This window comes from Dendrobium catenatum, unplaced genomic scaffold (assembly GCF_001605985.2).
Source record: "Dendrobium catenatum unplaced genomic scaffold, ASM160598v2 fragScaff_scaffold_313, whole genome shotgun sequence".
NCBI lineage: Eukaryota > Viridiplantae > Streptophyta > Magnoliopsida > Asparagales > Orchidaceae > Dendrobium > Dendrobium catenatum.
The window spans coordinates 1,563,644-1,575,453 of NW_021318775.1; the positions used below are offsets into that span (position 1 = coordinate 1,563,644).

The following is an 11,810-nucleotide window of genomic DNA, read 5'->3' on the forward strand; positions in this document are numbered from 1 at the left end:
TGGACTATCTTTTTCAAGGATATATACTATTTAAAACTAAATGAAAAGCACTTGATTCTTATGGAGCAACATATCCCTTTTATTTTGTGTAAAATTGAGAATATATTTCTTCCAATAATTTTTTACTCTATGGAGCATCTACCCATACATTTTCCATATTATCCTATAGTATGTGGACATATTCAATAGTGGTGGGTGTATCCTTTTGAGAGGTGTTTAAATAAACTTAAAACGAATGCTAAGAATAAAGTACATGATGAAGTCTTAATTTATGAAGCATATATAATGAATAAGATAACTCATTTTGGCTCATATTATCTTGACATAGCGTTGTAATCAAGTAGGAGAACTGCACCTCAAAATGTGGGTCATGTTGATTAATGAAAATCCTTAATTTTATCTGTATTCATTGGAAGTGGTGAACCTGTAGGCATTGACATCGTGTGCTATTTGACCAATAATGAGATGAGAGCTACAACATTTGAGCAGCATATCCCTTTTATTTTATGTATACTTGAGAATATATTTCCTTTAATAATTTTTGACTCTATGGAGCATCTGCTTGTGTATTTATCATATGAGCCTACAATAGGTGAACCTATTTAGTATCGATGGATGTACCTTTGAAAGGTGTTTAAATAAACCTAAGAAGATTGCTTAGAATAAAGCACATCCTGAATGCTCAATTTATGAAGCATATCTATTACACGATATAACTTAATTTTTCTCATATTACTTTAACAGAATGTTACAATCAAGTAGGAGTGTTGAACCTCAAAATGTGGGTCATATTAATTCATGTAAATCCTAAAATTTATATATTTTTAATGGAAGTGGTGAACCCACAGGTGTCTATAACATGTGCTATTTGATTGATAAGGAGATTAGAGTTGCCATTTTGTATGTCTTGATTAAATGTCATAAAGTTGAGTCAAATATTGAGTAAGTATGACTTAGTTTGTTTATACATTTATTACTCATAAATCCTAAACCCTAAATTTTATAGGAGTTTCATTATTGGCTTGAATATGCCAGAATTAGTAGAAGTCTAAAAGATAGTGGAAACATAATTCCCTATTGAGTTCAAAAATATGGTATATATTTTGATTATTCATTTATATTAATTTGTTATAATTAGTTAACACAATAGTCAATAAATATGCTACTAATATACCGTCATTTAATCTACCAATTAGATGCATAATCAAGGCAGTGATTTGCATTATAAGCTTGATCTTACTTGGAGATCAAATATATTAGTGAAATTTTGGCCAATTCTTTTAGATTAATGGCTATAAATTCCAAACCAAATCTTGGTGTGAAGGTAGAAAGATAATTCTTGTGTTTGTGTAGGAGGGAACACCCATACAGATGATGATTTTTAATACTATAAGGTATTACAAGAAATAATATAGTTAGAATATCTTGATGCAAGGAATAATGAGTATCTATTCAATTGTGATTAATTTAATCCACTACAGAATAGAGGTACAAGAATACATCTAATTTTTGATATAAAAAAGTAAAGTCGGGGGTAAGAATGGGTTGATGAATGAGAAAGGAGAACCTACGTGAATAAATAAGTTTAATATTTATGGTTTCATATATATATATATATATATATATATATATATATATTACTTAATATTGTACTAAATTTTGTAGGATGAGTATACACGACTTCAAGAGAGCCATCCAAGAGAAGGTTAGGGACCTTCGGGTGGATCAACAGAGTACTCCAACTACAGTACTTGGCCACTAGTGACAGGAGGAATATATTATGGTCAAATTTATGTTTTAAGCTCGCAAGACTAAACATACAAAGGGAAAACATCTGGTGGCTCCAGCTTCTCATCAAATACCTAGGAATTATTATATAGCCTATAGATAACTTCCCTTATAGTCGAGTTAAAGGAAGTTAGGAAATAACGAGCTAACTGGCAGGCGCAGATGTAGATGCAACGAACTCAGTTATTTGATAAACTATAAAAAATGAAGATGTAGTTATGTTGAAAGTAGATAGCTTCGGTAGAGGAGGAGACTGATTCTGAGTTGATGTTGTATTCTTACTTTTGGACATCTATAGTTGATTATTTTTGGATATTTATATAGTTTTAAATGAACAAACTTTAAATTTTATTTTAAACTATTTGGTGAATGGTCAATAAATTTGAAATGTTTGTATTTATATGCTTATATTCAATATTTGATGGTGATTTTAATTAGATTTTAATGTTTAAATGAATATAATTTTATAATATTTTATTACAGGTTATGTTATAGAAAATAATTTTCTAAGAGGGAGGGCTACCTTTTTTTTACGTTAAAGGTTTCCAATGAATTGCCGGTGGATAATCTGCCAGGAAACAATAATATATCAAAAAGTATCGATGTTCTGATAAATTTTTTTTGCCTATATTTATGTCGTATTATCCGCTGAATTCTACCATAAATATTTTGTTGCGAATATGATTTCAGAAATAAAATTTTGATGAAAGCAAATACTTATGTTTTTTTGATAGCAAATACTTATGTTTCTCTATGACTGCCTTGCCTATTAACACTTCAGGTCCACAAGATTAAACTATAATTTGAACTAACTTAAGATTAGGTGGACTAGGTCTGGGTCAGTTTGTAATGTACAAAACTGTATCTTTTACCTTTTCTTGAGTCCATTGTAATATTATAGGTGCTGATGCTAAGTAACCTTGCTCACACAAATTTGGGAGAATTTTTTTTAACTATTTTAGAGTTTTCTATTTTTGCTCACATCGTTCGAGATGATCCAATAATTGGCCAGGACGATTAGTTAAAAATAGAAATTGTAATTAGGTCATCCAAGTTAAGGCAGTCATAATTAAGCACATCATCCTAGATGATTTTCGTATTGGCCAGAATAATAGGCTCAAATCAGAATGAATCAACTACCAGATCTACTTAGGTATCTTTAATTTTTGGACATCATTCAGTATATTATCCTGAATGATGCAATATAATTATGCCTAAATTAATCTTATAATTAAGAAAAATAATTAAAGGAGAGTGTGAAAGGATGAAGGTTCTCTGCTTACACCTAGAGAGTGTGAAAGAATGAAGGTTCTCTACGTACACTTGGAGGCTGTGAAAGGATAACAATTCTCTGTCGTGCTAGAGATTGGTGGAATAGAGTTTTTGTAAAGGCTTATCCACCTTGCTGTGGGAGCAAAAGGACAGTCACTTTGGTATTGTGCAATACCTGAAGTTGGAGACTTCAGGGAGTGGATGTAGGTTATGTTTGACCGAACCACCATAAACTCTTGTGTCTTTTTATTTTTGATGCTTTTTATTTTCTACAAGTTTTTAATTTTTCTATGGTTGAAAAATTATTTTAAACAAAAAAATTTAAATCAACTTTCTCAAGTTCATTAATCGGTTTCTATATTTTTAAAATCCAAGAAAGGATAAAGTTTTTAAAATTACCAATTCACCACCACTCTTGGTTAGCCTTGGGACATTAGATTAGGTCTAACATCCTATTCTAGAAACAACAAGATTCAACATTTTGTAATTTGATTTCCTGAAAATAAAAAAAATATTGCCCAAGGATAATTCATTTGCCTCACTCTTTAAATATGATGATGCAAATACTATTCAATTGACACGTTCCTTTGTAATACATTTCTCTTTTAGTTTTTATATTATTCAATTGCACCATAATATTGCATTCTTATTTGGGATGTTATTGCTCTAAGGCTTAGCAAAATTAGCTTTCTTGTTAATTAGGAATCTTAGGCTTCGTTTGTTACATCTTTAAACCACTTTTTTCACTTCTTTTTAGAGTTTTTTTAACTAAAAAACATCTTTATAAAATAGTAAGAAAGTCATCTCAAATGAAACCTTTCGTTTGGGACAACTTTCTTACTACTTCTTAAAGAAGCTTTCTAGTATAACAAATAATTTTTATACAAGAAAGTTGCTTTAAGAAGCAATAAGAAAGCCATCCCAAATGAAGCTTTAGTTGATTAGGAATCTTTGTTTATTTTTTTATTTTTCTTTTATTATTTTTTATTTGGAATCTTAGTTGATGATTAAGATTTCAAAGGTTTAGGGTTCATTGCTAGTCTTCCTTTTTCATGGTTTATCATATATGTTGGAGTTGTAAACTAATGGCTATGTGAAGAATTTATGTGAGCTATTTCTACCTATAATATATTTTTGCTTTTTGTAGTATATTTTGTGGGGCATCTTTATTTTTTGGTCAGTTGTTATAACAAATTGATTTTATCACTTTGATCTCTTTTTTGAACAACTTACTTTATCCTTTGTTCATGTACATAGGAAGTTTGAAGTATCTTGTTTTAGAATATAGATAGTTCCACCACTATATAATTCTAAATTTATGAAATGGAAATTGCATTTTAATTAAAGAAAAAAAAGCTTATGAAATTCTCACATGTGTGATCCTTATGTTTGATTGGAGAATCATTTATTATAATTAAAGAAATATAAGATATTAGATTTAATGATTATATAATCTCATGAATTTAATAAACAATATATTGAATCCAAAATAATTTCATATTATTAAAATTATTTTATCAAAAAAATGTGTTGAGAAAGCACACATGGGACATTTTAGGGGTGTTGGATTATTATACTATTTCATCATACAAATATGTGATGAGAGTCACCAATAGAACAATTGATAGGTGTAATCTTTGCCCATCTTTTGTTATTAAATTGATTCATTAAGAAAACTAGTATATAGGAGTGCCTAATGGTTGTCATTAGGGAAGGTGTTCCATCAATGTGTTGCATTAATAAAGTCTGATTGTTGGGGACCTAAATGTGCCCTTAACCCTTCTCTAAAAACCACCAAAGTGATACATTTTGCTAAGCATCCTGCTAGATTATGTACCCAAACAAATATTTGTTATGACACTTTAAGGTGTTTTGATAATTAGTTATTTTTTGTTGTGTTAATTATCTAATTAAATTAAATGAGTTTTACCTGGGTTCATAGAGGATCACAATAGCTTTTAATAGCTTTGATGTATCATATAGTGATCTTCCTGTCACAATAAACTTATAACTTAAAACATTCTTCGCTGACTCACCATTAGAGGGTTTAAGATAGTTTGTGATGATTGATTAGGTCACACAAATTTAATTTATGAAGGATTCTATGGTTTGGGATTAGAAATCGGTGCCTATTGAAGGGTTAAATTCAAGGGGATTATTTGGATTCAGGGATGCAATCATGGGTGTATAGACGTAATTAGAGAGATTATCCAACTCAATAAGGGTTTGAATAGAACTTTATCCATTAAAGGAGCTTCCATTGGTTAATTTGGTGAGTTCATAGTTTTTTCTTGACTTTGATCTATATTTAAAGAACCATTCAAGCTAAGTTAACTAGTGATTGTGTCAGGTTTTAAAAATTAGTGCGAGGTTGTGCTATGGTGTTAACAAATTAACCAAGTCCAATTTGGGTTCTTTTGCACTCAAATGTTAGAGTTAGGCTTAGGTTAACCAAATTAACCTGTTTTATGTAATATGCTAAATGTGTCAAAAGTTGGGACAAAATAAGTATGACTGTAGATTATTGACTAGTAACTGAGTGTGCAAGTAGACCAATGCGCACAAATAAGAGGCCAATCTCGCATATGCCAATAATCAAGTACAAATAGGATGAGAACACAAACTCCCACAAGTGAGTAACCAAGTGCACATGTGATAAAAAGATATAAACTTTCAAACACAAGTAGTCGAGTGCATAGGGGTACAATAAGTCCGGTTCATATAGGCAAGCAGCCAGTGCACATGGTCCAAAAATATAAACTTTAATAGGCTAGTAGCTGAGTGCACATGGAATTGGAAGACTCATATAAACGGGTATTTGAGTACATCTGGGATGGGCATACACTAATATTTGTGAGTAGTCTAAGTGTGTAGTGAATGATAAGATAAACTCACATAGGAGAGTAGTCGAGTTCATGCAAACCTAACCCTTTGCTATGTTAATAAGAATTCAACAAATATTTTAGGATTGACGATAGTTTGTGGGAATTTTGTTCTAGCATGTTGTATGAATTTCAAGGTGGACTAGGGGTTAGGTCATGGTCAAGTCTATAGCTTTTAAGGCTGATTATGATTTAGGTAGGGAGCTTGGATCTAATCTACCCTATGGATTTCAAGATAAATAGGGATCATGCATGCATAAGATAGTCCAACCTATGGATGTTAAAGTTGATCAAAGTTATGCAAGTCAATGTTAAGTACCTAGTTTTATTTCATAGTTAATTAAGGTTTCATTTGTGACAGCTTTTTAATTGCTTTCTAAAACTACTTTCTAGTACAAAATTTTCTAATTCAAAAAAAAATTTAACTAAAAAATAGTTTTAGAAAGCATTATAAAAACTGTCCCAAACGAAGCCTAAATCATAATTAAGCCTATGGATGGAAAAGCAAGCTAAAGTTTAGATCTAATCTAATATATTAATTTCAAGATTGACCACAATTTTTACGACTATCCTAATAATTTCTAAGTATTAGAGTTTATTATGACTTAACTGTCCATGAATTTCTAAGATAGATGGAACTCCTAGGGTTTATTATAGCCCATGAATTTTAAGGCTAACTAATATTTGGCTAGTCTAGCCTATGAGTTTTAAGCTTAAGTAGGGTTTCCTAAAACTAACTCATACAATAAATGTTTATCATCTCTAATTAGTAGAGTGAAGCCACCTATTTTTCTTGGTGTTGTGCTCCATTGCTTCAATACTAATATCAGCCATGCCCAAGGTAAATTCTCATTTATTTGGATTGACTAGCAGAAAAAATTATGCCAAAGATCATATTCTATTCAGTTATTGAAGAAGATGAAGGAAGGCTTGGATTGTGGCAAGTTTGTGTCTCACAACAAGTGCGATGTTGGCACTTCACACGACTCAAGTAGAATTTTTTCATTACACTAATGGTATCTGGAAGCCAATTTCTCTTTACACTCATCACAGAAAAATAGAATTTTTTTATGGACAAGCCTATACTCTTAGGCTTCGTTTGAGACGGCTTTCTTACTGCTTCTTAAAGCAGCTTTCAAGTACAAAAAATTTAATTTTTGTTCTAAAAAGATGTTTTAAGAAGCGGTAATAAAGCCGTCCCAAACGAATCCTTAATCTCACATACAAATTCTTTGGACAAAATAATGATCTGCACAAATTTTACACATTCCTAAGGAAAATCTCTCAAAAAAAGCTCGACTGCATCTCCAACAGTTGAAGGTGTGCTAATATCTTAGCAATCATGGGTTTCAGGATTGGATCTCCTTTCTGAGCAAGATCAATAAGTAGATGCTGAGCAGCTTCGCCATATTTGCTTCTGTGAGCTCCAAGCCTAAAAATTCTCTCCAGCATCCAAATTGCTTTCTCCTGAGCTTTCAAGCACCCAACTTCCAGAATTCTTATGATAGCCTGCACTCCTGAAGCCTGCTCTATAGCATCACTGCCACTCTCAAAGATTGCATCCTGCAATAGAGTTGAGAGTGCACTGAGAACAGCTTCATCTGCTTCCCTTTCTTTCCCCTCCAGTATTTGCACAAGAGCAGATAAAGCACCAGATTTTACCAGGCAAAATGTGCTTTTAACAAGGCAGAGGCCATTGTGCACCCCACACAGTTTTTCTGTGGAAGGAGGAACACAGAACCACCTCGATGACTTGGCTTTGCTCAAGGAAAGAGTATTCTGAGATAGTTGAGCCAAGGAAGTTGCTGCTCTAGAGCTGGCAACAATGGAATTGGCTGACAGAAGTTTCACAAGACAAGGGATGATTCCATGAGATGCAGATATTTTCTGCAGTTTCTTATCTGAAGGAACCGTGAACCGAATCATAACAGCAGCAATGCCGTCCAGTAACCATTTCCTCGTCGGGTTCGATGGAGCTGTAATGATTGTGCCAGTTAAAGTGATCAGTAGAGGAAGTAGATTTGCGTTCATGAGAAGCTGCGTTGCCTTTTTGTCACTCACAGGTATGTTGCTGATTATGCCTACAGCAGGAGCCTTTTCCATCTCAGATGTTGCTTTTGAGATTATTTCCACCATTAGAATGAGATAGGTCTCTCCTAACTGTCCACTCAACTCTTCTGCAAAGTAAGTAGAGAGATTGAACAGTAAGTTCAAGGCAGCAATCCTGATTTCATCATTGCAACTGGATAGGAATGGCATGAGAAGCTGCAATGCTCCATTTTCTTTCATTTTAGCTCTTATTCTTTTAGCTCCGGAATGGCCAGCCATGCTATTCAGAGCCTGTAAAAGGTGTAGCTGGATGTCTGGGCTGGATAGATTAAGAAGTGAGAGCATTTGCTGAGCTGCATCTTTCTTGTGAAGAATGATTTCAGATTTTGCCAAGCTCGCGAGGATAGCAGAAGCTGGCTCACGGAGAGTCATAAGGACAGATGTGACAGAGAAGAGGACCTGAAGCAGATTTGATACGACTCCCGAATTGATGAGGCGGTCATTGTTCTCTTTCAAACAAGAGAGATTCCTTATGGCATTTAAGGCAGAAAGCTTTGCTTCCATTTTACCTGAGTTGAACATTTTGACAAGGGCTTCTATTGAACCTTCTTCTCCAAGTGTGGCTTTCATTTGATCAGTCAACTCCATCCTGGAAATTGCTGTAGCCATGAGAATCTTGTTCATATCTGAACCTGCAAATGCAATCTAATAAATTAGATAATACAGCTGGCTTACCAAACGGTAGTTGTAATAAGTACAGCCAACAATTGTAATTGAATACAAGGCAAATTGATACAGTCAAGACACGTAATGGTTTGAACTTGAAATAAAACCATAAAAAAGCGTTTACACAGTCAAACTATGTAAGAATTCAGACAAAAGAGAAGTACAACATTCCAAATAGGTGAAGATAAAGGAGTTCTTGCCAATTTTTGCCAATATGATAGGCCTCCTTCAGATATGTATCTTAAAAGACTATCTCCAACCGAACACTATACCACCATATGCTGTCTGCCATTTGCTTCATTCAAACTCCAAATCACACGCCAAATTTCGGTAGGAGAACAATGCGACGCCAATATTGACGTTTGATTGTTCACCTACGCAAAACAAATTCACTGTGGGATTTGTCGAAGAAGCGCGCAAAGGAGGAGAAAAGCGTGTCAAAGATGATTACCTTCGTAGGAAGCACACGAAAGAAGAAAAAATAACGTTTGATTGGAGATGAATGACTGCATTTTGGAGTGTATATTGGGTTTTTCGGTTGGAGATGCCCTAAACTGTCATTATAGTTCAATATTATACTTCCTCATTTCTTTTCTTGATTTTAATTATAAAGGGAAGAAATTATATATATTTGAGAAGTCAGTAGTTTGGATCTTCCAACTAGATGTACAAGATGAACTTGTTAAATAGCCTAATATAAAAATCACATTTTAAGGTCAAGTGAAATAAGTAATGGATAGCATCAAGCATATGGACAAACTGTCATTTTCAAAACACACACAACATCCTAACTTTCAAAGTTCCGCTAGAAAGGAATTTGCATAATTACCTTCCTTCAAGTACTGCACCAAAGGTACAAAGAAACCAGCCTCGGCCATTAGAAGCACATTCTGTGTGTTGCTTGATAAAGCTGCCAACAACTTTCCCGCATCGTAAGAAGCAGAAGAATCACATCCATTAAGCAAGGTGACCAACATCATAATACAACCCTGGACTCTTCCAATCCTTTGTCTAACTTTCACTAGATCTGCTAAATGCAAAAGCAGTGCAACTGCTTCCCTGCTCTCATCTACATCCCTTGCCAAAGACTTCACAATACTAGATAGAGCCTCCGGATTCGCCATCATCTCCTGCAATGCAGAAAGCAATATAAAATGAAAAAAAAATTCTTCCACAATCGCGATCATGTCAACTTAGGCTTCGTTTGGGACAGCTTTCTTACCTCTTACTACTTAAAGCAGCTTTCCAGCAAAAAAAATTAAATTTTATATTAGAAGGCTGCTTTAAGAAGCGGTAAAAAAGCCGTTCCAAAGGAAACATTAATCCCATTAAATCTTTATATCTTCTATGAGAGCAAACACCCAAAATTCCATCTTAGCAATTCTCTCAGGGCATAAACAGACTAGGAAATCTGAATGTAAAATTTCAAAGGTCATAACAGTAAGCATAATTTAGGCTTCATTTGAGATGACTTTTTTACCGCTTCTTAAAACAGCTTTTTAATATAAAAATTTTAATTTGTGTACTAAAAAGCTGCTTTAAGAAGCAGTAAGAAAGTAATCCCAAACAAAGCCTTAATCACATCTTGTTTGTCATATTTATTAGATGTTCTTGATCTGCCACATAAACTAGCCTTTTTGCCTTTTTTAATCACTAAATTTCTCATAAAACAAATGGATACTTGCAAACCACAGGATTATAAACTGAAGGTGATTAACGAGATTATTAACCTAAAAGTGGAGGTAATTAAGATGCACTTTCAATTGCACTGAAAAATTGTCCTTAACGTAGAAATTATCTTGTTAGTTGAACAAATCTACATAGACTTGATGATACAGAAACTCAAATCATAAAAAAGGGATTATCTTCAGTTTGCCTTCCGTTTTTCAACAGAACAGGAATTATGAAACTACTGAATTCAGAAAGGAAAATATACCTTGTATTCATCATTGGTGTCGGCAAGCCTTCTCAACAACACAATTATTCTCAATCTACAACCATTTTTAGCGGAGCCCAATCGATTCACCAGAGCTTGAATCACACCCTCACTTTCTTCTTCCCCCACTGATCCCTCCCTAATCAAAACCTCAAGCGCCTCAAGCGCACCTAGAAGCTCCTCCTCCTCCCCTCTCTTAACCCTCATCACCACATCCTCAACATCCTCCACGATCTCCCCAACATCCGCCTCGCCGCTGCTAATCCCCTCACTGGTTCCTCTCCTCGAATCGAGCTTCACGGACATCATTTCCCTCTGCAGCGCGCTCATGGCCTCTTTCACATCATCCTCCGCCTCCGTCCAGGCGAGTAGCAAGAGGCCGAGGCATCTCCCAATGTCTTGAACCGACTCCTCGATCAACCCAATGGTCGAAACCGATGACCCCGTGGGCTTCTTCACAAGGGAAAAGGCTCGTTGTAGCGCGGTACGGAGGGAATCGAGCGCCTTCCGCATCGAGAGGGGCGCCGGGGTTTCGCTTTGCCGGAGGTCGACGAGTATAAGCTTGAGGCGGTTGAGGAGGGGTAGGGCTGGGGCAAGTACTCCGGCGGAGGCTTCTTCGAGCGAGTTTAGTACGTCGGATACGAGCGCCGTAAAGCTGAGAGAGGCGCCTGCGCCGGCGAAGGGAAGTGTTTTCCCCATGCCGGGAGGGGTGAGAGAAAGAGAAAAGAGAGGCCTTTTTTGCCTTCTTCGATTTCTTCGAAGTGTAGTGAAAGAAGCGGAGCGGTGGCAATTGGAAAGAACACGAGTAATGGTGGGATAAAGCAATTTGGGGAGGAGACGAGGTCAGCAGGGTGGCAGCTTAGTGACAGCCATTTGCAAAGAAGACTTCCTGGGAGACTGGAGGAAGAGGGCTAAGCAGGACGAGATAATTTTTTTCATTTTAGGATTTGTATGCATAACTCATTATTTTTATATATTTGCAAATCTAAAATTTAAATTCTTATATTTATTTATTTAATATTTAGTATTTAAAAATATAAAAAAAAACTTTAAATAAAATTCGTTTATTTTCTAATAAAATGCTTTATTTCTATCATGAATGCTAGATGCGATAAGGTGGATCTCATTTTGGGTGTCAAAATAGGTTAATGGGTAGG

General features: G+C 34.7%; 1 protein-coding gene across 1 annotated transcript; it reads right to left on the bottom strand.

Annotated features, from left to right (window-relative positions):
• Positions 1-6,927: 6,927 nt before the first annotated feature.
• LOC110105055 (U-box domain-containing protein 44) lies at positions 6,928-11,526 on the bottom strand. Its single transcript, XM_020834415.2, has 3 exons — positions 10,654-11,526; positions 9,547-9,847; positions 6,928-8,683 (listed from the first exon to the last, which is right to left on the bottom strand). The coding sequence occupies exons 1-3, from the start codon at positions 11,350-11,352 to the stop codon at positions 7,227-7,229; spliced, it is 2,457 nt and encodes an 818-aa protein (XP_020690074.2). The 5' UTR covers positions 11,353-11,526; the 3' UTR covers positions 6,928-7,226.
• Between the last annotated feature and the right edge of the window lie 284 nt (positions 11,527-11,810).

Bases quoted from the DNA above. Each gene is read 5' to 3' on its own strand.
- LOC110105055 (XM_020834415.2), bottom strand. From the start codon at position 11,352: ATGGGGAAAACACTTCCCTTCGCCGGCGCAGGCGCCTCTCTCAGCTTT. The intron at 9,848-10,653 runs GTATATTTTCCT...TCTGCATTGCAG, and splicing joins ACACCAATGATGAATACAAG to GAGATGATGGCGAATCCGGA. The intron at 8,684-9,546 runs GTAATTATGCAA...TTGCATTTGCAG, and splicing joins GGTGCAGTACTTGAAGGAAG to GTTCAGATATGAACAAGATT.